Here is a 27,436-nt window from a genome sequence, read left to right as displayed (position 1 = left end):
TTTATCTTTCATCTAGAAATGTATTCAGGTATTTAGGGGTTAAGTAGTAATTTCGTCTACTATTCTTCTACTCACACTTCTTTAATAACTTCGAAACAATTCTAGTTCTTCCGATGTCCTCTCTTCTTCTCTTCCTACTTCCTTATCAACAAATTTTACCTCATTCTTCTTAATTCCATCTTCTTCTGGTCTTCTTCACTTCTGCCTCATACTGCTCTCTTCTCCGTCAAAAACTTTAGAAACTGAATGTTCACCGTTAAGTTCAATAACTCACTGTAACGTGGCACCATTCCATCACCTCCGACAACCTCTTCGTCACGCTAACACACTTTCAAAAACAGCTTAAGTTCTTCATTTTCCCGTAACAGTATCATTCAGCACCCTTTTCGACCCTTTACTGCCCATTAACTGCGGCAAAAATATTCCTTCTCTCCATAAAATACGACCCGAGCCCCCACTAACAAACTTCTATGTCTCAATCTATCCTTTTGCTTCCAACTCCACCTTTCAACTGTCTTCCTGCTCGTCTTTAATTATACAGACGATTATTATATTATTAGGCTATAGTACTAAATTTATAGTAACACTATATAAAATACCAGAACAAAACACTTGTTTACAGATAATATTTCATACATTTAATTAGAAGCTGCGTGTTAGGATTTACATAAAAGAAATCAGTAAAATCATATATTACATCAAAATTACATCCGTAGACAATAAACGAAAAAAGACACTATTCGAATGGATCTTACAGAGGACAAAAGACAGCGTTACAATACACTGATATAAAAATTTGGAGTTATTGCAGATTCCAGCAAGATTAATTAAGCGAAACCTTCAGTTTTTTAATGATTCATCCCTCTAGTATCGTCTGCATTACTGACGATTCTCAGATTGAAATCAGTATCCAATTCTTTGATTACGCATTACATCAATAAAAGGACGCCTGAAGTTATTTCGCAAGCGAACACCAAAAAAAGGTACATTCGAGTTGTCGCGTCGACAACATGGTTGTTCGAGACGATGCAAAACTTCGGATTGCGGAAGGAATCGATCGTTTCTGTTTAAAAGAAAAGATCCTGACATTTCTCTTTAGCGTTTTAGGGAGTTACGGACCACCTGTAGCTGTATGGTAAGGTAGGGATCTCATTTACTTTAATTTACGACATAATATGATTAGTTGGCTAGCCTTTAACACTGCTTAAGATCGACAAATAACAAGAATCCACTTGTCATAAAAACTTTCTTCGTGTGTTTTGGTCGTGGTCCATCATCAGAATATCAATCAGATGTAAGCTCCTTACACTCTGTCCATAATGGATGGCGAACTTGGACTGTGATTGAAATTGGCGATAATTTCGGTGTAATATGCAACCAGTTTCTTTTATGCGTTTTTGGTAAGATTCGTTTTCTGTCCCATTAACTAGTTTTCGAGTCACTGCAGGCTTATCATCAGATGCAGGTGTTACAAGAACATCATCTGGACCATGTGCAGGTGGATTCTCTTGTCGTAGTGCTGCCGGAAATAAAGTAAGTTTAGTTACTAATAACGAAAAACTTAAGCAGATTTTTTTAATGTGATAGATATCACGCTTCGTCACATCGCGATCTTTGACTGAAAGACATCTACACCTACATGGCTACTCTGCAAAACGCAATTAAGTGCTTGGCAGATGGTTCATCGAATCATCTTCAAGCTACTTCTCTACCATTCCACTCTCGAACAGCACGCGGGATCAACGATCCACTCACCGTGCGAACTCTGAGATCTCTAATGTAATTATGACGCTCATTTCTCCCTATGTAGGTGGGCGTCAACGAAATATTTTCACAATCCGAGGAGAAAGTCAGTGACTAAAATTTCATAAGATGGTCCTCCCGCAGCGAAAAACGCCTTTGTTTTGAGGATTGCTATCCCAATTCGTGTATCATATCTCTCCAATTTCACGATAATACACTGCTGGCCATTAAAATTGATGCACCACGAAGATGACGTGCTATAGACGCCAAATTTAACAGACTGGAAGAAGATGCTGTGATATGCTAATGATTAGCTTTTCAGAGCATTCACACAAGATTGGCGCCGGTTGCGACACCTACAACGTGCTGACACAAAGTTTCCAACCGATTTCTCGTACACAAACAGCAGTTGAGCGGCGTTGCCTGGTGAAACGTTGTTGTGATGCCTCGTTTAAGGAGGAGAAATGCGTACCCGACTTTGATAAAGGTCGGATTGTAGCCTATCGCGACTGCGGTTTATCGTATCGCGACATTGCTGCTCGCGTTGGTCGAGATCCAATGACTGTTGGCAGAATATGGAATCGGTGGGTTCAGGAGAGTAATACGGAACGCTGTGCTGGATCCCAACGGCTAGTGATAACTAGCAGTCGAGATGACAGGCATCTTATCCGCATGGCTGTAACGGATCGTGCAGCCACGTCTCGATCCCTGAGTCAACAGATGGGGTCATTTGCAAGACAACAACCAACTGCACGAACAGTTCGACGACGTTTGCAGCAGCATGAACTAACAGCTCAGAGACCATGGCTGCAGTTACCCTTGACGCTGCATCACAGACAGGAGCGCCTGCGATGGTGTACTCAACGACGAACCTGGGTGCACGAATGGCAAAACGTCATTCTTTCGGATGAATCCAGTTTCTGTATACAGCATTATGATGGTCACATCCGTGTTTGGCGACATAGCGGTGAATGCACACTGGAAGCGTGTATTCGTCATCGCCATACTGGCGTATCATCCGGCATGATGGTATGGGGTGCCATTGGTTACACGTCTCGGTCACCTCTTGTTCGCATTGACGGCACTTTGAACAGTGGACATTACATTTCAGATGTCTTACGACCCGTGGCACTATCCTGCATTCGATCCCTGCGAAATGCAGGATAATGCACGACACCATGTTGCAGGTCCTGTACGGGCCTTTCTGGATTCAGAAAATGTTCGACTGCTGCCCTCGACAGCACATTCTCCAGATCTCTCACCAATTGGAAACGTCTGGTCAATGGTGGCCGAGCAACTGGCTCGTCACAATACGCCAGTCACTACTCTTGATGAACGGTGTTATCCTGTTGAAGCTGCATGGGCAGCTGCACCTGTACACGCCATCCAAGCTCTCTGTTTGACTCAATGCCCAGGCGTATCAAGGCCGTTATTATGGCCAGAGGTGGTTGTTCTGGGTACTGATTTCTTGATTTCTCAGGATCTATACACCTAAATTGCGTGAAAATATAATCACATGTCAGTTCTAGTATACTATATATGTCCAGTGAATACCCGTTTATCGTCTGCATTTCTTCTTGGTGTAGCAATTTTAATGGCGAGTAGTGTACAAAACGAGCTGTTCTTCTTTGATCTTTTTCAGTGCCCTCCGTCAATCCTCTTCGAAACGGATCCCACACAGTACAGCTTATTCCAGAAGATGGCGGACAAACGTAACGTAAGCAGTCTCTGTAGTAGACCTATTGAATTTTCGAAATGTTCTGCCAATAAATCGTAGCCTTTGGTTTCGTTTCTCCACGACATTATCTATGTGATCATTCCACTTCAAGTTATTCTTTAGACAAAACCGACCACTGGATCTCAGCGTACGTCCTTCCACTCACGCTGTGGAAACAAGGTTGTCCTAACACGGTTTCCTATAGGGCACTGCCCGTTACACCCATGGCTTCCTACTGCGTCGTGAAGGATATCCAGAATGTGACACATGTGGGGAAATTAAAGTGCGCCATATATGAATTTAATAAGATTTGAGCATGAATTTGGGGAACTCGCGTTGATTTGAAACTACCAGGCAGATTAAAACTGTATACCGGGCCCGGAGTCGAACCCGGAACCTACACTTTCGCGGGCAAATGCTGTACCAACTGAACTTTCTAGGCATGGCTTACGACCAGCCCTCACAGCTTTAATTTCGCTTCTTTTTCAATCAGACTTGTTTGTCGATGAGAATGCGCGAGTGACCTGCGTAGCGACATGCCCTTTGTTTTAGATGATATCGGATCAAACGTAATACGGCTTAAAAATTAGACATGATTTTCTACCATACTAACTATTTATGAATGAAAGGGGACTTGCGCAGTCTTGTGTACGTGAATTTTTCTTATTAATCTTAAACTTACATGTCGAATAAGAATTTTGTGAGTAGTCTAATTAGCGCTGTCCAATTTGTTCAGCGCCCCAAAACCGAACAATTATCTTTAGCTGAATAGCAAATGATGATGCGAATATGATAATGTCATCCAATTCATGGACTATAACGCAAACCTGCTTGACTTTTTTCTCTAGGGTTGAACGTTCCCTCTCCAGCGAGGCTATTGTCGAGAAAATCGTACCCTACTTCTCGGCGTTATCCAAGCGGCGACAAGCCCGTTGCCTGCAGAAAATACCCCTTTCGCTACTTCCATTCAAACATGCCACCTACATCTCAAGACGGCATTCATTACATCAGGCTTACGTGTTCACTAACAAGGTCGAATGTGTATCGAAAGTTACTGACTTTGCATTTTCTCTTTTCAGTCGGTGTTCTAGGTACAAGCGAGGCTTGCTTTTTATGACGACCAAGGACAGCAAGTGCGATTGGATTGTACCCCTCGAAGGTTAGACTGTAACACTGAGGCACCAGTACGAGAGAACACAAAACAGAAAAAAAGAAGAAACGTTCATTGTCTGGGCATGTTAAGTGGTCCACAGGGACAGCTCGCAGTTTGCGATGTAAGTGTCGGAGACTGAAAGGGGTACAGCATGTAATCTAAGTAAAGGAACCAAATATGGTTTCGTAGTGTGATGCAAGTCGAAAGCGCTGCCGTAATTTTGTAGAGCAGCGTAGAGTTGTGGCAGTAATGTATGGCGTAAGCCTGGTGCGAGCTTCTGGTCTCGGAGATTTATCTGTGCTTATTGCCAGTAATTTATTCCAACAATTTCTCAAATAGGCCGAGTCGACGCTGTTCCTAACCATTCCGCCAGAGAAATATGTTGACTCACCGAGGATCGAATACAAAACCCTCAAGTCAGTGGTCAACAGCTCTAGCCGCTAGATCACTGACGCAATTGTAGGCACCTGACTCGCACGTTTAAGGAAGCGTGGTTGAAAACTGGTACGATCTGAAAAAAGTTGTATTGTATGTCGTCATCTGCGGTGTCAAGCTCATTCAGTCACCAATACAAAAGATGTAATTTTCGTTCCATAGATTCATGCTGCAAAGACCTTCAACAGTAGAACAGTTATAAGAAAACATTTGTTAATACGTATTAACAAAAGAGGTGGTATGGTCACGTTCTTTCGAAGGATCCTAAATGAAAACATATTCAAAGGAGTGCAATAACTGACACATACGAGAGCGTGCTGAGAAGTAATGCGTCCCAATTTTCATGTGAAAATTAAAGCTTTTTAAATAAAACAAACGTTAATAACGTTCTACATCTCCTTTTTTTTCATGTCTAAATATTTATTACTCGACATCGTCACCCTTGTGACGAACACATTTCTCCCAACGAGAGACCAGTTTGTTGACTCTGTTGACAGGCCTACATATTTTTGTCAAACACCTGTAGATGCAGACGCAATGATGGAAGCAAGTAATATCAATATGTCGACAGAAGTTTTGAGCCTCAAAGGACCACACATAATCAGTGATGTTTATCAAAGATCTCTGCGTTAAAAACTAAAATTTTCTAAGTCTCGTACGACAGTACTTAACGCAAACGTTTCAAGAGCGATGGATTTCTCGGGACGGTCGAATAGCATGGCCCTCCGGTTCAACTGACGTTAACACCTTAGGCCCAATTTATACAGAAACGGAGTGGCGTGGACATGTGGCGAGGACGTGCAGCTGTTTTCTGCCACCTCCATGTTAACAAATGGAGAGATTCACATAAAGATGGCGTAGCGGGGACACGTCACTTCGTGGTCCGCGCCACGTCCGTTTAACGTCACGAACGGCGCATCTTCAGGGACGCGTGGCGGTGGCGTCCAAGTAGCGAACTACTGTTTTCATTAAGGGGCTCCGGAAAGGCTCAAAATCATGAAAAGTTCAATTTTTACTTTTTTGCGTTTTCTGAATCTGCAGGCTATTACCTTTTAATAGATATATAATTTATTCAATTCCGAAGACTACAACTATTTTTAATTTTTTTTTTGAAATGTGTTCTACATGGGCGTGACCCACTGTGGCGCTGTTAAACTGCTGTCAAATGGTGTTATTATTAACGTCCGTGTTCATCAGGTACATTTTAGTGATGTGAGATAAAGAATGTGTTGTGGCTAACCTGTGATGGTTCAATATATATCGCTGGTGTGATTGTCGATTGTTGCATGTCGTCATCTCGAAAATATTCGTAATTAATTCTGTTTCTTGAGTCTCTGTTTTGTTGAAGTATAATAATGAGTAAAAGTAAAGTTATTAGAAATCCTCTGAAGGCTTTTAGGAAAAGGAGAAATGTTGGAAAGCCAAAGGTATGTGTTATAACTGTAAACAATGAAGACGATAACCAAGTGAGAGAACCTAACCTCTCAAGTACACCTGCCCATAGCAGTCAAAGTGGGAAAGAAAATACTTCACAGAAGAAGCTTGGTTCAATGAGTGAAAACTATGAATGTTTTATGGGCGAATCGGATGTGAATGAAATATTTGATATGTCGGTTCTCAAAGGAATTTTTTCAAACTCTGTAAGATGTATTCATTGTAGTGAAGTTGGTCTGGAACTCTCCATAATAAAGCACGTAGGACTTGCTACTGAAATACAACTGAAATGTGATAAGTGTTCATATATGACCACCTTTTGGAACAGTGTTGCAGTAACTGCAACTGAAAAAAATGGTAGCAAAATCTACGAACACAACAACGAGCGATGCTTGCTTTAGACAAGGAACGCCTTCGGGCTGCAGACAGGGCTGTAAAGAGTCTAGAAATACAAGCAAGAGTAAACAGGAGGAGGAACAAGAGGAAGCTGGAGGAGGAGTTTGCAGAGGATGAAGATAATCCATCCTATGGACCTGGAATGCACTAAAAAGTTAATCCAATCTTTGTCGCTCGATTCCCAAAACTTTTATTTTCTCATACTAATTGCATGTTTTCTAAGGATCTTCCAAACATATTTGTTTCAAACTTTCAGTAAATGTTACACAGTACCTTCTGCATAATTTAACACAGCCTTTTTCCAAAAAACTGTATATTTTTGAATATATAAATAAAAAATTGCAAAAAAATGTTGTGAATTTTCATTACAATTGAAAAAAATCATCTTTAATAACTGAACTAAAATTTTGTAAAATCCCTGTGTTAAGTTGTAGCCCATATTCCAATAAATAATCTGTAAAAAGTTCAACTTCCTAGCTCAAATACTTTGTGAGGAAAGATGTAATTTATAAGCGTTATTTTAACATTGCAAGTATAGGGCGTTCCGGAGCCCCATAAGCTGAATTATTCGATGTGCCTCAAAAAATTGTTTCGTGTTGAAGCGAAGCTACGTCCATTTCTGACAGTTTTCCAGTAAAAATTTTACTATTCGCGTAAAAATTTGAAATTCACGGTTTTCAGATCCACGCGTTCATGCAATCTCCCTCATTCGATTTTGAAGAAACTATTGGCAAAAAAATTGATTTTGCGACATGTATAGTCTGACATTCAAGCTTGATAGTGAACTGGTTTTATTTTCATTAACGCCCATAGTTACTTCTGAAATAAGTAAACCACCGAAAGCACTCCATCTTCAGGCCACAAGTGGCTGATCGGGACCATCCGACCGCCGTGTCATCCTCAGTTAAGGATGTGGATAGGAGGGACGTGTGGTCGGCTCACCGCTCTCCCGGTCGTTATGATGGTTTTCATTGATTGGGGCCGCTACTATTCGGTCGAGTAGCTCCTCAGTTGGCATTACAAGGCTGAGTGAACCCCGAAAAATGGCAACAGCGCATGACGGCCAGGATGGTCACCCATCCAAGCGCCGGCCACTCGCAACAGCGCTTAACTTCAGTGATCTGACGGGAACCGGTGTATCCACTCACCACCACCTAAAGAGGTGTCTCTAGGTGGTGGTGATCCACTGCGGCAAGGCCATAGCAAGTAAACCACCGAACACATTTTGAGAAGTTTGCAGTGAAGAATGTAGTCGCTGGCCAATTTACGTTCGGTGGGTTTTAGAACATAGGTCACTGCGTTCTAAATATAACTAACATTTCAAAATTGTTTTTAACACTAGAAAGAGACCGATTCTTCTTTCTGGTCGCTAGAAGATAAGTGATACATTTTGACGTTTGACCGTGACGAGCAACGATACGCAACACTCCACGTGATGGCTGTGCCGTAAACAGATTTGTGGCTTCTGTTTCTCATTCGTATGCGGCTTATGAAGTCAGTTACAATCGCATTTTACATTAATATAGCATTAAGAGCTATTTTCTTATTAAAACTAGCGGTAGACAGTCGTTAGCTATGTACTGCATACGTAAATTTTTCTTGTCTAACAATTTCAACCACGAAACATTGAATAACTATTTTCGCACATATATTGTCGAACAAATGGCGTGTGTTCGAGCGAGCAATGAATGAGAAACGGAATTCTTCTATTGATATAACTAAAGTATTCTGTGTTCTGGATATTTTACCTTTTTGGTTACCTATTCTGTGCTTACAAAATAGTTCAAATGGCTCTGAGCGCTATGGGACAACATCTGAGGTTATCTATCCCCTAGAACTTAGAACTACTTAAACTTAACCAACCTAAGGACATCACACACATCCATGCCCGAGGCAGGATTCGAACTTGCGACCGTAGCGGTCTCGCAGTTCCAGACAGAAGCGCCTAGAACCGCTCGGCCACACCGGCCGGCTTATGCTTACATATTTCGGCTGTCTTGAAGTAGGCTGAGGTGAAACACCATTTTGCAAATTTTCGTAACAATTATTACACAATTACTTATGTTATCGTTGAAAAAATAGCACTGTTTTTTTTTCATAAAATTACATTCCATTAGGAAAGTGAAAAGCGCTTGACGACTGTGACATGACTTTCAAAATGATAGAGAGCAAAAATCAATCGTCGTTTCCGTTCTAGCTTTATTAAAGCAGATCCAGATTTCGGCTAGCAACTAGCCATTATCAGCGCAGTATTTTAGAGTTATTATGTATGCCCTTGTACGTCTACACGTGTTGTTCGGACTCCTGTCACAGGTGTAGACGTACTGGGGCATGCATAACAACTCTAAAATACTGCGCTGATAATGGCTAGTTGCTAGCCGAAATCTGGATCTGCTTTAATAAAGCTAGAACGGAAACGACGATTGATTTTTGCTCTCTATCATTGTGAAAGACTATTTATTTTAGTTTCCTGGTCGCCCAACGCTGAATCTGAGCAGTTACAACGCTGTGCTTCTGAAATATTTCGGTTTTTCTGCCTTACTTATTGGCAGAAGTAGAGCCCAATTTCGTTGCTTTTCACTTTGTCTAACGCAATAGAGAAACACTTTTGAGACATTCTGTAAAAATGCTGGAAAAGCTCGGGAGACACGTTCAGTTCTTTCATTACGTAGAATGTGCCAAGAAGTACCCAATATTTTCTTCGCTGCTCAACATTTAAAGAGTTACAAGACTTGCTGTGCATCAATATCTTGGTCTGATGAAGACGACATATTATGATCCATTCTAGCACGACCCTCCCGCGTCCCTCTGACAGCGCCTCCTCAGTGCGAATTGCTCACATCCCGTCCGTAACCACGTCCCTGACTCGCCGACACCTGGCATCCACGCCACGCCATTTCTATGTGAATTGGCCCTTAGATTCCTGGCTACAGGGACATATAAAGGCACTGGCATATTCCACACTCATCGATAACGTGAACACATTCCAGAAACGTGTGTCCTGTTCACATGACCGAATACGAGGGCAGTCAGATGTGTTCGCACGAATTCGTGATGCTTTGAGAATGAGAGTTAAATGATGTGTAATAACGAGTGGTAGTCAGAATGAGTACCTATTATAGTGCCAATAGAAACAAGTCAGATTGTACGATGAGCCAAACATTACGACCTTCTGATTAGTAGTGTATTGATCAGCTTTGAAAACGCAAAACGAGTGGCGATTGTGCGTGGTGTGGGTTCGGCAGGGCTTTGGTAGGTTTTCTGAGGTATGTGACATATTATACGAGGGTCACTCGAAAAGAAATGCACACTATTTTTGTAAAAATACAGTTTTCATTCTGCATGTGTGAAAGTTTTGCAGTGTGTAGATACACCCTGCCCGCTTGTTTTCAAACTTAGTTCAACCTGTTCCGTGAGTGTCGCCGTCACAACATGTCTTCAAGATGGCTGCTACACTTGACGTTCGTCAGAAGCAACGTGCTGTCATAGAATTCCTGTGCTGTGAAAACGAGGCGGTGGGAAACATCCACAAGAGGTTGAAAAACGTGTATGGAGATGCTGCTGTCGATCGCAGTACAGTTAGTCGGTGGGCAAGCAGGTTACGTGATGAAAGCGGGCACGGCAATACTGAGGATTGTCCTCGCAGCGGCAGGCCTCGTACTGCACACACTCCAGACAATGTGCAGAGAGTTAACGAATTGGTGACTGCTGACAGACGCATCACAGTGAACGAGTTGTCACGCTACGTTGGGATAGGGGAAGGAAATGGTTGCAGAATACCAAAAGTGTTGGCGTTAAAAATGATTTGTGCCAGGTGGGTTCCCAGGATGTTGGCAGTGGGTCACAAAGAAATAAGAAAAACGGTATGCAGCGAGCTTTGGGAACAGTACGAGAATGGTGGAGATGAATTTCTTAGAAGAATTGTGACAGGTGATGAAACGTGGCTTCATCATTTTTCACCAGAGACGAAGAGGCAATTAGTGGAGTCGCATCGTGCAAATTCACCCAAGAAAAAAAATTCAAAACCACACCATCTGCTGGAAAAGTTATGGCTACGGTGTTTTTCGATTCCGAAGGCCTCTTGCTTGTGGACATCATGCCAAGTGGAACCACCATAAATTCTGATGTATATGTGATGACACTGAAGAAACTTCAAGCTCGACTGAGTCGTGTTCGACCACATCGACAAAAGCAGGATGTTTTGCTGTTGCATGACAATGCACGGCTACATGTCAGTCAAAAAACCATGGAAGCGATCACAAAACTCGGATGGATAACACTGAAACACCTGCCTTACAGTCCTGACCTGACTCCATATGACTATCAACTCCTTGGGAAACTGAAAGACTCTCTTCGTGCAACTAGATTTGACGATGATGACTCCCTTGTGCACACTGCCAAACAATTTCTCCTACAGGTTGGTCCAGAATTTTACCGTGCGGGTATACAGGCTGTTGAGAGGGATAGAAATTATGTGGAGAAATGAAAATATTATTCAAATGTTCAAATGTGTGTGAAATCTTATGGGACTTAACTACTAAGGTCATCAGTCCCTAAGCTTACACACTACTTAACCTAAATTATCCTAAGGACAAACACACACACCCATGCCCGAGGGAGGACTCGAACCTCCGCCGGGATCAGCCGCACAGTCCATGACTGCAGCGCCTGAGACCGCTCCGCTAATCCCGCGCGGCGAAAATATTATTCCTAAAGGGTGTATCTACACACTGTAAAACTTTCAAACATGTAGAATAAAAGATGAATTTTAAAAAGAATAGTGTGCATTTCTTTTGGAGTGACCTCATATCTGCACAGGGGTCACACTCTTGCAGTAATTTACGGGGCGGTGATTCGTGGCCGCGGAACTGTCACCCTATAGCGTCCCAGACGTGTTCCACTGGGCTTATATCAGGCGAATTTGGTGGCCAAGAAATCGTGAGTTCACTATCATGCTCCTCAAACCTCTCTAGTACGATTCTGCCATTATTACGCAGACAGTTATCCTGCTGGAAGATGTCACCGCGGTCGTGAAAGAAATCAAGCATGGAGGGATACAGTAGCACGAAAATGTTCACGTAGTACACAGCAGTCATGATGGCTTCGATTCTTGCTGCGGGTCCCTTGGAAGCCCAGCCGAATGTTCCACATAGCATAAAACTGACCCATTGGCGTTCATGGCGCGGCGCGTATTTAGAGCAGACGTTCGTCTAGATCAGGGATGACCAACTTTTAGCTTACACAGGAAGAGGACGAGACCTTTTGAGCCACATATAATATACTTAACACAAAAAATAATCGCTGAGGAAAAGAAGACGTTCTAAAGTACATAGTTAACACATTTATGTAATTTGGAATTTATTAATTTGTGATTCTTTATACTGAAAAAGGAAAACGGAAGTAAGTTGACATCTTTATTTCCAGTACGAGATTTCATTAATAATTTTATATATTGTTAACTACAAATGATGGAATTAATGTGAAATTTGACTTTGAATTTGGGAAAAAATTGGAAATTTGTGGTAAGTTCCTATGGGACCAAGCTGCTGGGGTCATCAGTGTGTGTGAAATCTTATGGGACTTAACTGCTAAGGTCATCAGTCCCTAAGCTTACACACTACTTAACCTAAATATCCTAAGGACAAACACCCATGCCCGAGGGAGGACTCGGACCTACACCGGGACCAGCCGCACATGGGTCATCAGTCCCTAGGCATACACACTACTTAACCTAACTGAAACAAACTTACGGTAAGGACAACACACACGCCCATGCCCAAAGGATGACTCGAACCTCCGACGGGGGCAGCCGCGCGGACCGTGACAAGGCACCGGAGACCGCACTGCTACTCACTCGGCTTTTGAATTTGGGAAACTAATGTACAGTATCAGGTCCGATCGAAGTGGCTGCAATTCACGCCGGCACGGTAGCTCAGCGTGTTCGGTCAGAGAGCTGGTTGGCCTCTGTAATAAAAAAAACTGAGTGGAAGGATCAACAAACGAACTTGAACGGCTATCATGTGACGTCCGCAACAACCAAACACAACGATCAAAAAAAACGACGGGGGGAGTCGCGCGAACCGTGAGCAGGCGCCCTAGACCGCGCTGCTACCTCACACGGCTGTTGAATTTGGGAAACTAATGCATCAGTATCAGGTCGGATCGAAGAGGCTGCAATATTCAAGATCTGAGGTTTTAATGCTATTTTTACTCTTCATGTGTTTTACTCTTGAAAATAAGTGTTCACAAACGTACGTCTCTGGGCAGTTGTGATTTGCAAAAGTCCTACAGTGATGCATGATGAAATTTTTCTTTTAGTTAAACAGCAGATTGCGATCTACGCATTCCACCTAAAATTCTTCTGTCAACCTATCTACAATATTTGTAAAACCTGTCGTATAGTTACAAAAATTGTGATTATTTTTTCTAAAATCCTGAAATCGGTTTCAAAATTCTTGCGTCAAATCGAAAAGTATGGCTGTGTATTTCATTCCGTCTTTAGAATTACGTTTCAGTTTATCATACCTTTACATAAAGGATATTTTATGATTTTTTTTTTACTTATCGTGTGATAGTGCTCACTTCTTGGGCCGCAATGATACTTGCTTTGTGCCGCATGCTGCCCGCTGGTCGTGAATGAGACGCCCCTGGTCTACCTGGTGGGGACAACAGAACCATAACCTGTTTTAGGAAAAAGCCTTATTCATCTGACGAGGCAGCACGTTTCCATTGATCCACGGTCCATACTGAATAATCCCGTTCTCACTGCAATCGTAACTGATGATGTCGTTGCGTCAGCGTGGGAACACTTCGGTGTCGTTTTCAGCAGAGCCCCATTTCCAAGAATGTGCGCTGAATGGTGTGCCCTGGAACTCTTGTACCAGCACTAGCATTCTATTCTGTCGTCAGATCATCCATAGATCGCCACCTCTCCTGCTTTACGGAGCGGGGGAATCACCGACCTTCACGTTCTGTGATGAGGCGTGGACATCAAACACCTTGTCGCCTTCCTCGCGGTTTCACTGTTCTTCACTCACTTTCTATAGACGCTCACGACTGTAGCACTGGACTAGTTGGCCAGCTTCCTCGTTTCCGCAATGCTCTTTTCCAGACGTTAAGCCACAAGAGTAGCCCGTAGTGTCGCTACCATGACTCCCCCATTCGTCTCTGTTTGTTGTTTATTTACTTACATTACTACGTCACGAGCCCACAGCGCCGCCAAGAAGCATTGTCTCGCGTTGGGCAGTGGTCATAACGTTGTGACCAGTGTGTGTGTGTGTGTGTGTGTGTGTGTGTGTGTTATAGAACTTCCATTCTAGTTTTGACCTGTAATATATCCAGTACTGAAAGAATAAGGGTCCAAACATCCCGATATCACTTCGTTCAGAAAGCACGAGCAGGGCTGAACACGCTATGGTTTGTGAAGTACCTGTACTACTTTCACAGCAGAAAGTGTAAGGATGGAGATGCATGTCTTATTTGATGATAATCTGGTTTTAGGAATATTCTACACATTTTTTGGTGATAATCTGATTTTAGCAATATTCTACACTTTTTTCAAAAGCTTTCTGTGCACTTGCTTAGTTTACTTATATTTTACTTTTTTATTATGGTGCAGACACATCTTCCAGTATCAATTTCTTCGTATCTAATTAGCTGGAACGACGACGACCTCAGTTATTTGCGTTGCATTGTGGACTCTTTGTATGCATATGGAATTTTTCCTTTCAACTGCCTCTTCTATTGTCATATTCTCTCTAGGTGCATAACGATTAAAATATTCATAAAGAACCAACGGAACAGCCAATCAATGCCTCTGGATGCTTCAGAAATTCTTGTACAAAGTGATCAAAATAAAACCAGTGCGAACATTCCTCAGCGTATACCAGTCTTTGCATTACGCGTCAACTGTACAACGCTCTGGTCAATATTGACTGGCGAGGACTCATTCACGGACAGGCTGAACCAGTGTTCAATTAAAAAAAAAAATAGGAGTCCAGACATCCCAATCTCACTTCATTCGGAAAGCACCGGTAAAACTGAACTCCCACAGATTGGTGAAGTATCTTTAGCTCTTCCGTAACAGAAAGTGTAACGATGGAGATGCAGGTCTTATTCGATAATAATCAGAGGTGACTGTCTACTCTGCAGGCTGTTTTATCACTCGACCAATATTTTCCGGTGTTCGGACTCATTAGAATAGTTTTCTAATGGACGCTTTCATGTTGAGATTATTGTGTCACGAAATACCGAAAACATATTCGGAAAGCTTTTATTTTGGACGACTTGTACGAAGATTGGTACAAGTCGGCGGTCTTAAGATTTTCCATGCATATCTTTTTTTTTTACCTGTGATTGATTTTCAACATCTCTTGATTGCACAGCTTTTCTGTTCCATTAATTTTTAAATTCCTTCTGTAGCAGAAAAATTTAAAAACTGTCGACTATATCTCCTCCGATTTTCTGACTATTCAGTAATAAAAAGTATCCGTTCCCGAATCTTATTCCTCCAGTCCACTTGATTGTTTAATTACAGTATATGCAACAATAATATTTTAATTATTCCATTCTTTTTCACAGGTACAACATGGACACAGGAGATGGTGTGGTGTATTCAGAACGACCTGGATTTCGAGAAAGCAAAAATCCCTCTTCCAGAGAGATTTCCGTTCCTGGAGTAAGTTTAATTTAATAGTCTTGTCAAATTAGAGAATACAAATATCTTTTCTCCTAGTTGCAAATTAAATTGTTTTTATAACACTGCCTTTTCCAAAAGATCAAATGATTTTTACCATGTCATCAGTTGTCGGGATATAAAATATCCAACCTGTCACCTTCTTAAATCGAAGCCTTAAATGAGGTCAGTGTCAGCAACTCCTTCAAAAGGCGGCGAATATGTAACATTTTTAGGCTTAAAATAATTATACAGGATACCAGTCAAACCTATTCCACATTTTATGGAAATAAGCCGATTCCTATATGATGTAACTTACAAGTGTCTGGGTAACGAAAAAAAACAAATAGATGGTTGAAGAAGGCAGTGTTATGAAGACGATATTTAAGTTTTATTTCTCTTCAATCTGCGTTTATGTACTGCTTAATGAATATGGATTTTATATACGTGTTATGTTTATGTGTTCTTCCAGTAAAGAAACTACATTCATTCGATGGATGTGTAAGAGTTTGTGACGTGACAAGCTGTCGTGAACGCAGGGGTCTCGAATTTCCAAACACGCCAGAAGCAGGGACAGCGTGAGCCTTCGCGACCGATGGGCCACACATTCTGTTGGAATCAGAATTCCCTCAGCACTTACGAAATTTCTCTTTTTGAGTCACAGTTTGGACTCTGACTTTACATGGTGGTTTCGCGGACTTAGCCGGATTTTTAAGTGCGTTTCTGAGAACTTAACAATATTTCCAGTTGAGGATTCTGATCGAGTGTGGACTTTTACGAGTTAGCGACAGTTAGGACTTATATTTATTTTCATAGTACTGTTGTGAACTAAAGATCTGTGCGTTGGCTTAAAGCGTTGCGAAGGGTCAAGAATTATATGCTCTAAGAGTAACGCTGAAAACTGAGGTGGCTGTGCGTCCTATGATAGGTACACCTGTACTGAATTCGGCTAATTGACCAAGTCTTTGGAAAGTGGGACAGCTCAAGGAACTAAATGCAGATCAGTAGTTACGTATTGCCTATTTCTGAGCGTAGGCAACTACACGAGAAGTACATAAGTGGTGAAGAGGGATTGCACAGAAAATTCAAGTCCTACAAAGAGTGTAGCGTTGCCAGTGCTAACTGTGGGGTCATGAAAAGCGAAACTGGTCGGAAATCGACCGCCGCAGGTTTGGCGCACCTACGATCTATGCCGAGAGACCTGCCTGTTTTTATTTATTTATTTTAAAAAATAAAGAAAGAGACGTTGTTTCATGGAATAGAATGTGTCTTCTCCGCGTTCTCCTTAGGTGGCGACAGGCAACCAATCACGCGCGAAAAATTTCGGAGATCATCACGAAAGCATCCGAAATGCGCTCGTCGTACTTCGTGTGTCGCCGCGAGGGAGGATTCCTTGCCGTTTCTGGTATAAACAATATTAACAATTGTTTCGTGGGGATGGGAATGACTGTTGTTACTTCTCTTTCGCCGCTGTGGGCAGCCACTGCATGAATATCTTTGCTCAGCGTTCACAAGCATATAAGACTGCTGGGGGTATGAAGCTTTACAAATGGAAGCTATCCACGCACTTACAGCTGGCCTCATACTATTCTGTCACTGGGAAACTCGACGTGGTCAAGAGATGTCCGTCTTCTAAGGTGACAGCTGGCATCATCGGGTCTGGCCGGACGAACCGGCCAGGCATTCCAGAGATGGAATTGTGCAACCCACTGGAGGAACATCTGCGTTTCGACAGTTTGTTGTCATCATCTCATTGTCTAGTCTAGAACTTTGGGTTACTGCCCCTTGATCATTGGGTCCCATGTTCGATTCCTGAGCGGATCGGATATTTTCTTCACTCAGGTAATGAGTGGTCGTGTTATTCTCATTATTTCATCACATTTTCACTAACGCACATGATGCCGAAATCGCGTCAAATAATAAGATATGCACCAGACGGCCGATCAATCCCAAATGGGGCCTCCTGATTGATTCTGGTTTCGCCTCTCGGTGTTTGCCGCGTTAATATTAACGGCTGTTGTCGCAGATCACGACAGTGCAACCAACAGTCGGTAACTGTATTTATTCTTCGTTTGCTGAGCAGTGATTTACGTGGAGCATACCTGAAAATTTTTACAGTGTTATCTATACTGTATGAGGGCTCACGAGTCAGTCTACGGACTTCAATAGTTTATTTAAAGCACACGTGTTTTAGGACAGTAACTCGCCACTTCAGTATTGCTTGTGCACTCACGGGAAACTGAGTGCACTTAATTACTAACTGAACTAAATACTGCGGATGCAACAAATGCCTTAGACAACGTAGAGCCACAGAAATTAATTTGGTTACATTCTAGTTGAGCCATATTTCAGGGGACTGCATAATTTAATACACTCCTGGAAATTGAAATAAGAACACCGTGAATTCATTATCCCAGGAAGGGGAAACTTTATTGACACATTCCTGGGGTCAGATACATCACATGATCAAACTGACAGAACCACAGGCACATAGACACAGGCAACAGAGCATGCACAATGTCGGCACTAGTACAGTGTATATCCACCTTTCGCAGCAATGCAGGCTGCTATTCTCCCATGGAGACGATCGTAGAGATGCTGGATGTAGTCCTGTGGAACGGCTTGCCATGCCATTTCCACCTGGCGCCTCAGTTGGACCAGCGTTCGTGCTGGACGTGCAGACCGCGTGAGACGACGCTTCATCCAGTCCCAAACATGCTCAATGGGGGACAGATCCGGAGATCTTGCTGGCCAGGGTAGTTGACTTACACCTTCTAGAGCACGTTGGGTGGCACGGGATACATGCGGACGTGCATTGTCTTGTTGGAACAGCAAGTTCCCTTGCCGGTCTAGGAATGGTAGAACGATGGGTTCGATGACGGTTTGGATGTACCATGCACTATTCAGTGTCCCCTCGACGATCACCAGTGGTGTACGGCCAGTGTAGGAGATCGCTCCCCACACCATGATGCCGGGTGTTGGCCCTGTGTGCCTCGGTCGTATGCAGTCCTGATTGTGGCGCTCACCTGCACGGCGCCAAACACGCATACGACCATCATTGGCACCAAGGCAGAAGCGACTCTCATCGCTGAAGACGTCACGTCTCCATTCGTCCCTCCATTCACGCCTGTCGCGACACCACTGGAGGAGGGCTGCACGATGTTGGGGCGTGAGCGGAAGACGGCCTAATAGTGTGCGGGACCATAGCCCAGCTTCATGGAGATGGTTGCGAATGGTCCTCGCCGATACCCCAGGAGCAACAGTGTCCCTAATTTGCTGGGAAGTGGCGGTGCGGTCCCCTACGGCACTGCGTAGGATCCTACGGTCTTGGCGTGCATCCGTGCGTCGCTGCGGTCCGGTCCCAGGTCGACGGGCACGTGCACCTTCCGCCGACCACTGGCGACAACATCGATGTACTGTGGAGACCTCACGCCCCACGTGTTGAGCAATTCGGCGGTACGTCCACCCGGCCTCCCGCATGCCCACTATATGCCCTCGCTCAAAGTCCGTCAACTGCACATACGGTTCACGTCCACGCTGTCGCGGCATGCTACCAGTGTTAAAGACTGCGATGGAGCTCCGTATGCCACGGCAAACTGGCTGACACTGACGGCGGCGGTGCACAAATGCTGCGCAGCTAGCGCCATTCGACGGCCAACACCGCGGTTCCTGGTGTGTCCGCTGTGCCGTGCGTGTGATCATTGCTTGTACAGCCCTCTCGCAGTGTCCGGAGCAAGTATGGTGGGTCTGACACACCGGTGTCAATGTGTTCTTTTTTCCATTTCCAGGAGTGTATTTATAGGTTGATGGTCGTCTCAGGGGATAACGCCTTAATGTAGCACTACCGGTGCAAGCTAGGAGGTTTGCGTCTCTGACTGGTGGGCTACACAGGCAGTACATTAGTTATCAGAAGGGTCACACAGGCCTGACAAGCTAAAGGGGAGGAGCCAGGCGATGTGTGTCTCATAACGTCCTATGGTCTCTTTCTCTCGTCCTAAGCCTGTTCTTACCACATCCTTTCCCTATCATGAGGGTATGAGGGACTCTGACACAGGGAAGCTAACCTCCCTGGGGGGGTAACCCTTAAAAGAAAACTGGCCGGGCTAGAAATCCACAAAGTTGCAGCCCCACTATTCATCTACACTTGTGTAGTCCTCGTAAGGTGGACAGGTGAACTATCCTAATAACTACTAATACAAAAAACAACCTCGATCAAGAACAGATATTACGATGACGAACCGGGCGATGAAAAAAGAAGAATAAATGGAATGCTAATAAAATTAAATTAGCAAAATGAAGTGTCAGAAGATTAAGAAACAAAGATGAAGGGTTAGCAGAAATTTTAAAAAGTCTAAGGCAGATAGAGGTCCTATAACAGAAACCAAGAGAAAGCTTCAAGGTAACAAGTTTGTTGGAGAGTATTTGATATTACACAGTGGAAAAAGAAAAGAGGAGAGAGCCAGCAAAAGATCGCCAGTTGTATACACAAGAAATGGGAAAAGAGAAGTGTGGGGTAGAGTCGTATAAATAAACGAATTATAGTTTTAGCAGTCAAGGGGGAGACTTGACTGTCATTACTGTTTACACAACTGAGGAGGGAAGAAAAAGAGTATGTAGATTTATATGGCAAACTGCAATCAACGAATATCAAATAATGTTGGCAGGATATTTAAACGCAAGTGCGGAGAATATATCTGTCCCAAACATTGAAGCAACGATGGGAGAAAACATCGTAATTAACAATAGAAGAGTGCTTAGAAATTTTGTTTCTTTTAACAAAAACTAAGGTAACCAATACTTTCTTCAGCAAAGAAGGTTATCAGTAAATGTACAAGGCCAGCAGAGGATTTAATTGATTTTAGTCTCTTACTGACTACATTATCATTAACGAAAAATTTGGAGGAGAGAGAAGGGAAACCAGATTGAGCAGGGGATAAAACGTAAGTTCCGAGCATTTCTTGGTGATATCTCAAATAATCAAGCACACCAAATGGAGAAAGAGCAAAAGGTTTAGGGAAGAAATGGTGAAGAAAGATCTCTATAAGGTACACTGCTGGCCACCGTAAATGCAACACCAAGAAAGACAAGAGGTAGCACAACAAAATTTATTTTGTAGATAACATGTTGACCAAGTATCAAATGATTACGTTTACAGACGTCTGTGACATGTGGTTCCTGCCAGAATCAGTAGCCAGAGTAGCCGCCATTGTTGGAGATCACCGCTGCTACACGTCTTGGCATTGAGTCAAAGAGACGTTGGATGTGTTCCTGGGGTACAGCAGCCCAAGCAGCTTCCACACGTTGCCAAAGATCATCTGGTGTGGCAGCTGGGGATGTAATCTGGGTCACTCGTTGAGCAACCATGGACCACATGTTTTCTATCGGCGAAAGATCCGGAGAGCGAGCCGGCCAGGGAAGCAATTCAATCTGGTTATTGACAAAGAACCTTTGGACAATGTGTGCCACGTGTGGTCGCGCATTATCCTGTTGAAATATGGCTGTGGCCGAGCCCTGAAGGTAAGGAAGGACAACTGGCTCCAGCACCTCGGATATGTAGCGCCGGCTATTTAAAGTACCGGCAATGCGTACTAGAGGCGTGCGAGAGTAATATCCAATACCGCCTCATAGCATAATACCCGGTGCAAGACCAGTGTGGCGGTGCATAATGCAGCTGTCCAGCATCCTCTCTCCACGGTGTCTCCACACTCGAATCCGACCATCGTGGTGCTGCAGACAGAAGCGTGCCTCGTCAGTAAAGACAACGTCATTCCATTCTGCCGTCCACATCCGTCTGTCATCACACCATTGGCGACGGAGACGTCTGTGGTTCTGCGTCAATGGTAGACGAAGCAATGGACGTCTTGCGGACAGACCACTCTGCTGTAAACGGCGTCGAATGGTACGCGCAGACACTGGATGATGCGTTACAGACGCAATGTGCTGTGCTATGGTTCGGGATGTCACTGAGCGATCCGTCACTGCCATGCGCACAATTTGCCTATCAGCACGTGCAGTGGTGCACCGAGGTGAATGCGATCGACCACGTCGGTCCGTCGTACCCTCCTGCATCCAACGGTCACATATCTGCATTACAGTTGTTTGGTTTCGTCCAACACGACTAGCGATTTCTCTGTATGATAATCCACAATCTCGGTAAGCCACTATCCTTCCTCTGTCGAACTCGGATACTTGATCAAACGATGTTCGCTGTTGTCTACGAGGCATAACTGATCGTCTTGTGGAACAACCACAAGGTAAACACACGTGCCGAACGTACACTCGTCGAAATCGCCAAGCCTTAAATGGCGCTATGAGGTGGCGCCACAGGCGCGCGTGATGTGCGTCTGCGCTGAAATTCTAATCAGTTGCATATCTCATCGCTGCAAACCCATGGTGTAAATTTCACTTGATTCGGATGCTTCCTTCAGGGTGTTGCATTTACGGTGGCCAGCAGTGTATATCTGTTAAATGGGATAGAACACGAGATCTGTACCATACAGGATTTAACCAAGAACTACAGCAGAACGAATAATCAGAAGAAATAGTTAAGGAATCGAAAGATGTTAACACTGAAGTTAAAAAAGCAGATGAAGAAGCCTTAGGAAAAACTAAAAACATAAGAAGAAAGAAAGGGGTTAAATGTGGACACTACAATTAGATGAAGTTATAAAAAAAGAAGATGTTTATCTTAAATCCCTCAATGACCCAATATACGAGAATCATCAAATTGACAAACGAGAGAATGCAGCAAGTCGAGCAGCTAAACGAGCTAGTAAAGAATATTTGAACAGGTTTAAATGCGAAATTGAAGACTATATTCACGGAAGGCAAAAGTTGATTTATAAGAGAATGAAAATGTTTAGTCATGCCGAAAAAAAAGATGCTAAAATAAACAACATTCAACAAGTAAAACGGTTACAATATTACAAGAATTTATGGAATGAAGAAACATGTTCCACAGAGCATAAAGACGATGAAACTAAATAGGTTGTGAAGGTGATTTATGTATAAATGAACTAAGATAAGTCCTCGACTCTACGAAGAATAGAATAACTACTGGTATGGATGGCATGAACGCTGAACTGTTAAAATAAGGAGGCAGTGTACTATACAAGAGCCTACTACATTTATTTAATACGTTATGGAGGAATAGAGCTCTCCCAGAAGCTTGCTCGCAAACAAAGGTAATATCACTGTTTAGAAAAGGAGACCGCAATAATTGCGAGAATTATAGAGAAATCAGCTTACTGAGCACTGCACACAAAATTTCGTTTCGTTTTAGTAAACAAGACGTTAAATGTTATAAATTAAAGTTTATTAGGCGAAGAAATATGCGATTTCGAAAGGGCAGGTAGACAATGGATGCAGTATTTTTAATGAAGCAAATAATTTGAAAACAGTAATTATTGATTTTACTAAGGCATTCGATAATGATTCACTGGGCAGTGGGTAAATGCAAACGATTGATATAGAATAATAAATCGTGCTATACCCTGCGACAATCCGGTGAAGGTGTTCGAGATTGACGAATACCTGAAGAACAGTATCTTCCATACCGTGCAGTGCCAACAATGAAGTATGGAGGAGGCGGTATCATGGTACAGGAGTGTTTTTCGTGGTTAGAATATGATTCACTTATTGTCCTTAAGAAAACGCTAAATGAGGAAGAATGCAAACACATTTTACAGCATTGTGTGCTGCATAGAGCAGGGGAACAGTTCGGGGATGATGATTATATCGGCATGACAATGCGCCCTGTCACAAAGCAGCATCTGTGAGGCAATGGTTTGTGGACGACAACATTACTGAAATGGACTGGCACGAGCAGAGTCGCAACTTGATCCCTGTGGAACGCCTTGGGGACGAGTTAGGACGTCGACTTCGCTCCTGATCCTAGAATCCAACATTAGTATCTTCTCTGGTTTCGGCTGTTAGGGAAGAATGAGCTGCCATCCCTCCACAGACATTCAGATACCTTATTGAATGTGTTCCCAGAAGCGCACAGCCCCGCAAAAAAGGCGAAGGCTATGCAAACCCAAGGCAACCGCCTTGCCGCAGTGGATACACCGGTTCCCGTCAGATCAGCGTAGTTAAGCGCTGTCGCGCGTGGCCGGCATTTGGATGGGTGACCATCCGGACCGCCATGCGCTGTTGTCATTTTTAGGGGTGCACTCAACCTCGTGATGCCAATTGAGGAGGTACTCGACCGAACAGTAGCGGCTCCGGTCAAGAATACCACCATAGCGACCGGGAGAGCGGTGTGCTCTCTCAGCTGAGGATGACAGGGCAGGCGGATGGTTGCGATGTGCCACTTGTGGCCTGAAGACGGAGTGCTGGGCAAACCCAACATTAATGTCGGCTAGCAAGTGCCTATGTTCTTTCGATTAAATAGTGTTTCCATAACATCTTACTCTCAATTCCTAATATCTGGGACATTGTGGTTTCACGTCAACATTATACAACAGTACATAAAGCAGTTTTCAAAATGAAATTTGTTTTGTTTACAACCATTGTTCAATTATTACACATCCGTACGCAACGAGTTTTGAAAGTACATTCAGTTTTCGGTTGTGTGATCTGGGGCATCATCCATGTTATATCACTCGAACAGTGGCATGGTTCTCTCAACATCCATAGAAATGCCTCACATCTTGTAATTTGGAGAGGAAATAAAAACAATTTATATCAGCTTACATAATGATTACGTGAAACAAATTATTGTTGTTGTCCTAAATGAGCTCATCGTCGACAGGACATTAAATCCTAATTTTACTTCAATTTTTTCGCTGTGGTCGTGCAATTTTACAGGTGCCAGTGACCGACACGTTTCCCACGGTTGCTCCTTCCTGTGATCTCTAAACATCACTGTGTAGGAGTATTGGCTTTTAGCTCGCTACAGTATCAGAAAGGTATTTCTAAGCATGCTCATTATCCTTCACAATTTTAGTTCTTTTCTTAAAAATGTTTCAATTCATCAGCACCGAGAAATTTTTCATGGCGTTGTCGTATCGGTGCAGTACAACAAACACTCTCTCTGATGAAAGAAAGGTTAAATCTTGACAGTTGTATTTAATGGCATTTATAGAATCATTATGTTTGAAATTCAGTTTCCAGCAGATCTCCGGAAATGCAAGGTTCTCTGTGCCTTTTGTCCACCTCATTTTCAGCTGAAAGGGAATAGTCGGACCTCTTCCTGCTATGGTTGTCCGGGACTACCGGTCTAAGGCAATTCCTTAGTGGTCTTTGCAAACCCATTCTTACAGTACTTGTAAGTACAAGGGATTTCAAAAATTACTTTAACATTATTATGGTAGGCAAGTAACTTTTATAGTTACATTAAACTCCAGTATGAAACAGATACATGACACTATTTTTAAATATAGTCAGCGAGTCTCTGTAACCAATAGTCGGTACTTTCTACTAATCGTTCAACTCCTAGATCATGGAGCCTTTAGGGAACCGTTATTTGAACGTCCTCGTCGCTGGAAAATCTCTTTCTTCCCAGATGTTCTTTTAGCTTGCAGAAAAGATGGAAATCGTATAGTGCACGATTTGGGCTCTCGATCAGTGTGGCCTTGCTCATAATGTTGGCACCATTTCACTACGTTAAAAGTCTGCAATTTAAACATGTTGCCCATTTCAAATTTCCAGTTCCCTACGCTGTGATGCACCTTATCAGAACCGCGGCAGAACAGTGTCTTCAGAAGACCCGTAACATCTACTCTCTTCCTTCCGACAATGCGCAAAGACTTTAGCCTGGGAAGACATCTGTAATATACTTTCTGAAGTCTCTATGTATTTAATGAATCGACCTGGTTCAAAGATACAATACCGCCCGCAGCTCTCATTTTTTCCGTTATTCGTTGTGTGATTGTAGAATTTCAGTCTTAGACCCTTACCAAATATTTTCACAATAAAATTCTTCGGTGTCGCACTATGCCACCCAAGTCTCTGCGGCTGTGCAGCCATAAAGTGCATGTTGAGTGCGATGGTACGTGCACCAGTGGTAACGCAACTGTTGACTTTAATTATACGACAGTTGCAGCACTGACACTCATAAGCACAACAATTGAGGTTTCTATTGAAATATACATCGATGCGGAGATTTGTACAGCATAATGTGATATCGATCAATTTTTTTTTCTAAACATACTTGAGGGAGGACAACTGAACTGCGTTACTCCATGCAGCTATGTTAGTTACACTGTTGCGATGTTGTAATGGCTAGCATACTTGCCTAGTAAGCAAGGAGACGTGAGTTCTAGTAGTGACCACGCCACAAATTTTATTTCATTTCTTTAGCTTCTATCATTATCGTAGATAGAGACTCAAATGTCTCTAGGAAAATTTAATTATATCAGGGCTATAGATTACTTGATAACAGTCTAAGACCGAGATTATTCAACGAATAAAGAAATGATTAGCATCTGCATGTAGCATGTAAACGATTAATCGCAGCTGCGGACAGAGTCTCAATGAAGATCGTGAAATTAATGTATTGAAAACTTTGCAGCCTATAAATGTTTATTGTTTAATTTGCAATTAGTAATAAATACAGACATAATTTAGATTCCTAACGTCAAATTGTCGCTTCATTTTCAGACACTCGCCCCTGTTTGACTACAGAGATATTCTGCCCAGAATCCCCGACTTGAAGTTGCCCTTGTATGTAACAAATTCGGTGAAGTACATCGACGAGATGCCTTCGCCGCGTTTTATAAAGACACACATTCCTTGGGAGCTGCTGCCTCGGCAGATACAAGATGGATCAGTAATGCCCAAGGTATTTATGCCAAAGTTATATTGAAAAGAGTTTACTAAGTGTCATCAAATGTGTGATTTTTAGACATCCTTATGGTACTTCTCAACGAACGCCTGTAACGATATGATACAGTAATGTCAATCGAGCGTTATACAAGATGTTTTACCCGTTTTAGTTTCCTACTGAAAGCAAGTAAATATTCATTAACCTTCTATGTGCTGAGTTCAGATACTGTAGATGAAAAGTTTATTATTGGTGATCAATACGTTGTTCTGGGACAAAATAAAAAATTTGTTGTGACTCATCAAAATGTTCCAGCATCCGAACACGTCTTTCATCCTAGTAATAACATGTTTTCAGGGATTGCTTTGATGAATTTGATTTATTAACGAAAATACGTAAATATACTTACGATCACGAAATATTATTTTTATTACATTTTAAAACACAATCAGAATTTTTCAAAATTCTAGTATTTCTTTATAGCTTTACAAAACACAGTTACTTTTTTCTGAAACAGAGATATGTTTGGCGCCTAGTGCACTGCACAAATGTGAAATCCTTACATGAAGGTAACCCGCATATGAAACGACTTCCCCGTGTTTTTATTCGTCATTTTGGGTAGCTTCATGACGTGGACGTCCTTGCTGTTGGTGATGGCAACGGCTCTGATGTTCTGGTGCGTTTCCTCACTTGAAGTGCGTTATCTTTATCATTGTTCCTTCCCTTCTACTTCACTCTCTTCATCTTCTTGCATCATCTGTTGTGAATGTGAACGTGTAGGTCGTTTCTGATATGGACCAGCGCTATATCGAAAAAGATAAAACACCGTATTGGTGTGCAGAAATAATCAATCAGAAGCAATCAATCAATCGATAGCGTAGCGTATAGTAACACATTGTAGCATGTTCTAAACACATTATAGTTCGAAATTACTCAAGAAAAAAGCAGAAATAACCTTCATTGCTCGAAGCCATGCTGACACTGCGGTAAACAGCTTTTTTTAATCAGAAGCTGCAACCTACTTCTCAGAAACGAAAACAGGTAATTTACAGAAACCAGGTGGCGTAAAGTACATACTATAATTAGGCACAGCAAGGTTAGTTAACTGCTTGAGGTTGA

General features: G+C 42.7%; 1 protein-coding gene across 2 annotated transcripts in view; it reads left to right on the top strand.

The window, feature by feature from the left end:
• LOC124605707 (luciferin sulfotransferase-like) overlaps nucleotides 1–27,436 on the top strand; it is a 170,229-nt gene that overhangs the window by 107,057 nt on the left and 35,736 nt on the right. For both annotated transcript variants that reach the window (XM_047137575.1, XM_047137574.1), the window contains exons 2-3: nucleotides 15,459–15,555; nucleotides 26,155–26,335. In XM_047137575.1, the coding sequence (XP_046993531.1) occupies nucleotides 15,459–15,555; nucleotides 26,155–26,335 (278 nt within the window). The remainder of the gene's footprint in view (nucleotides 1–15,458; nucleotides 15,556–26,154; nucleotides 26,336–27,436) is intronic.

This window comes from Schistocerca americana, chromosome 3 (assembly GCF_021461395.2).
Source record: "Schistocerca americana isolate TAMUIC-IGC-003095 chromosome 3, iqSchAmer2.1, whole genome shotgun sequence".
In the NCBI taxonomy this organism is placed as follows: Eukaryota; Metazoa; Arthropoda; class Insecta; order Orthoptera; family Acrididae; genus Schistocerca; species Schistocerca americana.
Note: the sequence above shows the minus strand (reverse complement) of the source record. Positions and strands in the feature narration are given on the sequence as shown.